This window comes from Osmerus eperlanus, chromosome 9 (genome assembly GCF_963692335.1).
Source record: "Osmerus eperlanus chromosome 9, fOsmEpe2.1, whole genome shotgun sequence".
NCBI lineage: Eukaryota > Metazoa > Chordata > Actinopteri > Osmeriformes > Osmeridae > Osmerus > Osmerus eperlanus.
This window is the reverse complement of record NC_085026.1, coordinates 7194869-7198561: the sequence shown is the minus strand read 5'-3', so window position 1 is coordinate 7198561 and position 3693 is coordinate 7194869. Positions and strand designations below refer to the sequence as shown.

General features: G+C 40.3%; 2 protein-coding genes across 2 annotated transcripts in view; one reads left to right on the top strand and one right to left on the bottom strand.

Moving 5' to 3' along the window:
• nrxn3a (neurexin 3a) overlaps positions 1-3693 on the bottom strand; it is a 532817-nt gene that overhangs the window by 97688 nt on the left and 431436 nt on the right.
• The window catches only part of babam2 (BRISC and BRCA1 A complex member 2), a 53342-nt gene continuing 49833 nt past the window's right edge, over positions 185-3693 (top strand). The window contains exons 1-3 of the mRNA XM_062469044.1: positions 185-306; positions 798-950; positions 1382-1458. Of these exons, the coding sequence (XP_062325028.1) occupies positions 814-950; positions 1382-1458 (214 nt within the window). The 5' untranslated portion in view covers positions 185-306; positions 798-813. The remainder of the gene's footprint in view (positions 307-797; positions 951-1381; positions 1459-3693) is intronic.

The window sequence follows — 3693 nt, the reverse complement described above, 5'->3', positions numbered from 1 at the left end:
TGCAAAGCAGACGGTGATATGGTGTGTTGCCATATGAACTTTACATAAGAAATGTTGGATTTGTAACAAAAAAAACATTCATACTTAATTTATCTTTCATTATCTATAGTTTTAGTAGTTATCACTAGCACAGTATGGTTTAGAAAAGTATGAATTGAGCAAAATATAGCATTATTATCCGCAGGCATTTACAAGACTGCTATAACGTGTGAGGTCCATCAAAGAGGACCCAAACAACATGTACCGGAAGAAATGTTGTAAACATTGAAATAATCAAAACAACTTTCGGATTTCCAGTTTAATAAGGTAACAGGGCCTATTTTTTTATGTCCGTTTCTGTTATACAGAAATGCTTAAATAACAAATTAATAAATCATGCTAATCAAATACACAACTATCTTGACCAATATGTCGAGTGGTTACCTACGCCGTGTTTGCACCTCTGAGAACGCTAGGCTACCACTAGCTTAGCCAGATCTTTCTAGTACTCTCTACCTAATGTAGAGGTTTAGTGAGACACAAAGTTACTGCACTGCACTTATGACCCATAGAAATAAAACTGTTGTGTCCAGTTTAGTGTGCATAGTGGTTTGCTTCTGTATGGATTGTATTGTAATTTGTAAAAAATTCTGCTGAATTAATGCACCTGAATGAGATTATTATGAACCTAAATTAGTCTTCCCTTTTTTAACCGTTTTTAGACATTTACACGTATTTTGTCTATGCAGATATAGTTGCTTAATGGTGCTTTATAGAACATTCAATGCTACAATCTAATATTGTCAATATTATGACAGAAAACTTGTGTTGAAGATGAACAACATGTCACCTGAGGTTGCACTGAACCTCATCTCTCCGGAGCTGCGGCCCTTGCTGTGCAGTGTGGTGCGAAATGGTCGAGTGGGCCTCGATTCCTCTAATCGCCTTCGTGTAACTGACCTCAAGACTGGGTAGGCTGACATCAATCTGTGGAATGTGTCTCATGGTTCACAGTGGCCACCTGTCCTGTAGCTCACAGACACAGAGCATTTTCTTAGTTTTAAACTCATGCTGATAATTCCCAAAGGCAACAACCTGTAAAAGAGATCAGAAATACCCCTTGACACATTCTCTCACATGTGCTCTTGAGGGAAGGATACCACCGAAAACGATTTAGATGTACTCCACGGAAGTAAATCTAGATATTGCATTCGGCAAGGCCTACACAGCGTTTGCTGGTCTGCTATGTTACACATTGGGTACTTTTCCTTTCATGGGCGTTCAATGGGGATCCAGGCCAGGTCTCCCTACAAGTGACACCCTTTCAAACCCCTACTCTTAACTAAATCAGGCTATGGATGCTGTCACTATCTCCCCTTGTGTTTCTGATCTCCCTTTCCAGATGCACCTCTCTGACCCCAGCGCCTTGCTGTGACCGCTTCAAGCTACACATCCCCTATGCTGGAGAAACCCTGAAATGTGAGTGGCAGAAAACACCCTGCACTTCAATCTGTTTTCCTTGAATGCCACTCCCTCTTGTAAGGGCAATTGGCAGACTCTGTTGATTTAAAGTTTGACTGATATGAAATCCTTTGTTTGGTGGCAAGATAAAGGTAGTGGATGTGAGTGGTATAAGTAATGTGTGTTGACATGGTTCAACTTGACTGAGGTATCCAAGTCGAAGTAAACGTGCATGTGAAGAGATGTGTGCAGATTAAATAGTAAGTTATTCTTGCATTAGTCTTATTTAATGATTATTTTAGGCTTTAATTATTATTTTAGGCGTTCAATGTATCAGAACTTGCCCCTCTTCGTCTTGCTGTGAAAGTTCGATTGATCAAATATCTTATAGCAACTGGGTCTGTCTGTAGTTGGATGAGAGTGTGTGTGGGGTGGGTCTTTTTTGTAGTAGTGCTGTCTGCGAGCCAAAGTGGGATCCAGTTGCGAGTAAAGTTTAAAAAGCTATCGTCATCACTTTATAGCTGTATCGGTGTTGGCGAACAACTGTTGTTTGGATGAATACACCAGCTGGCAGCAACATGTTAACAACTTATACAAATACTCTAACCATGGGACAGTCTATGGCTTCAATTTAGCATTGCACTTTGCCCTCTCAAAGATCTGCTGTTGAGAACGCAGACACCAGAGAAAGCAGAGGCACAGACCAGCAAAAATAAAAAGTAGCCTACCTAGAATGAGCAGACTGTCATTCCCGCGAGAGCAGCATAGACACATTTTGAAATATTTCAAGCAAAACCACTGAGAAATGGAAAGGAAATCAGCCAATCACATGACACCATTTTCCTAACACGCTTCTGATTCGTCGTAATCGCACAGAAGGGAGACGCCTCATCCCTTTGTCCCTGCATGACCTGTCTGCTGTAGCAGTCCCTGTGAATGAAAGGCCCCCAACGTGACAGGTAGAGAACAAAGAAGTAGTTGCCACTTGATTTGAACTTGATTTGTGTTCTTTACCATCTGTAGACAAAGGGGTGTAAGCAGAGGACTCAGCCATTTCAAATACATAAGAACATGTGTGTCCACAGGAATCTTTTCTTATACAAAGGATCATTTATGACACTGCCCGTGTTATCATCTAGAACACATCATGTAGTTGATAACATTAGACAAGTCATAAAACCTTGTCCGTTTGTCCTCAGCTGGAGAATGCAGGTTTTATTGGAATTCAGCTCCAACTTTGTCTTGTGTCAAAGAAAGCAATGTAACATATAACAAAGCCCAGCTGGCAATGAACTCCAATAAACATTGTGTTTATCATACTGGAGATTACTGGAAATGCATTAAATAAACCTCATATTTGTGATTGAAGTTCCACATCTGAGACTTCCTTTCTGAGGTTTGGCTCCCAAAATGCCTCCATAGTAGAACCACAAGATATTTTGACAAAATTATCTTAATTGGATGTTACGAGTCATGAGACTCGGTGTGGCGCACAGTTATACAAAACACTACCAAAACACTCTGCTCACTGTGTATGAGTTGGGAAACAATTTGTTGATTAATGACTAGTTCTTGTTAAATGAAGGTTTGGCATAATCATGCTATCATAATTGAGCTTGATATGACAACCATTCAAATAAACCGCAATAGAAAACAGAGAAACTGAGTTTTTGCCATGATGAAGGTTACTGAGTGAAAACAGCAGTGAAGTCATTGCTTCCTATTTGATATTTAATGGTTTATTTCTTCTTCCCTTGACTGAATCCACCTCACACTTACTCACATCAAAGATAGCCATAGTAAACCAGATTCCTAGCCAGACATTTGAAGTTTGTGCCTTCATGACTTATCAACAAGTCATCTTGACAAGTCAAACATATGTTGATCAGTGCCTCTGCTGAAAACCACACTGTGAGTGTGTAAGATTCATACCTCTACTTGATTTTGGCCTGTTCCAAAACAGTTCTCCTTTAACTCTTCATTCCTGATAGCCAATTTTGAACACTGGAGAAGGCCTCTTCAAATTTAAACACGTCTAACATTTAAAAACACATTCTTCAGAACATGAGGGGAAACACCCGTACAGTTTGACAGAGGAGCGAAGCTTGTGGTGTTAAAGGCCACAGGGTGCCATGGCCTAGCATGCAACTTCACTTCTGATGTTGTTTTTATTGGTTGATGCTTTCCTGTTCTTTGGCCTGAGGAAGAGAGTTTTGTTTAGCCAAGGATGTGAGGTCTCGGGGGGCCGATGTC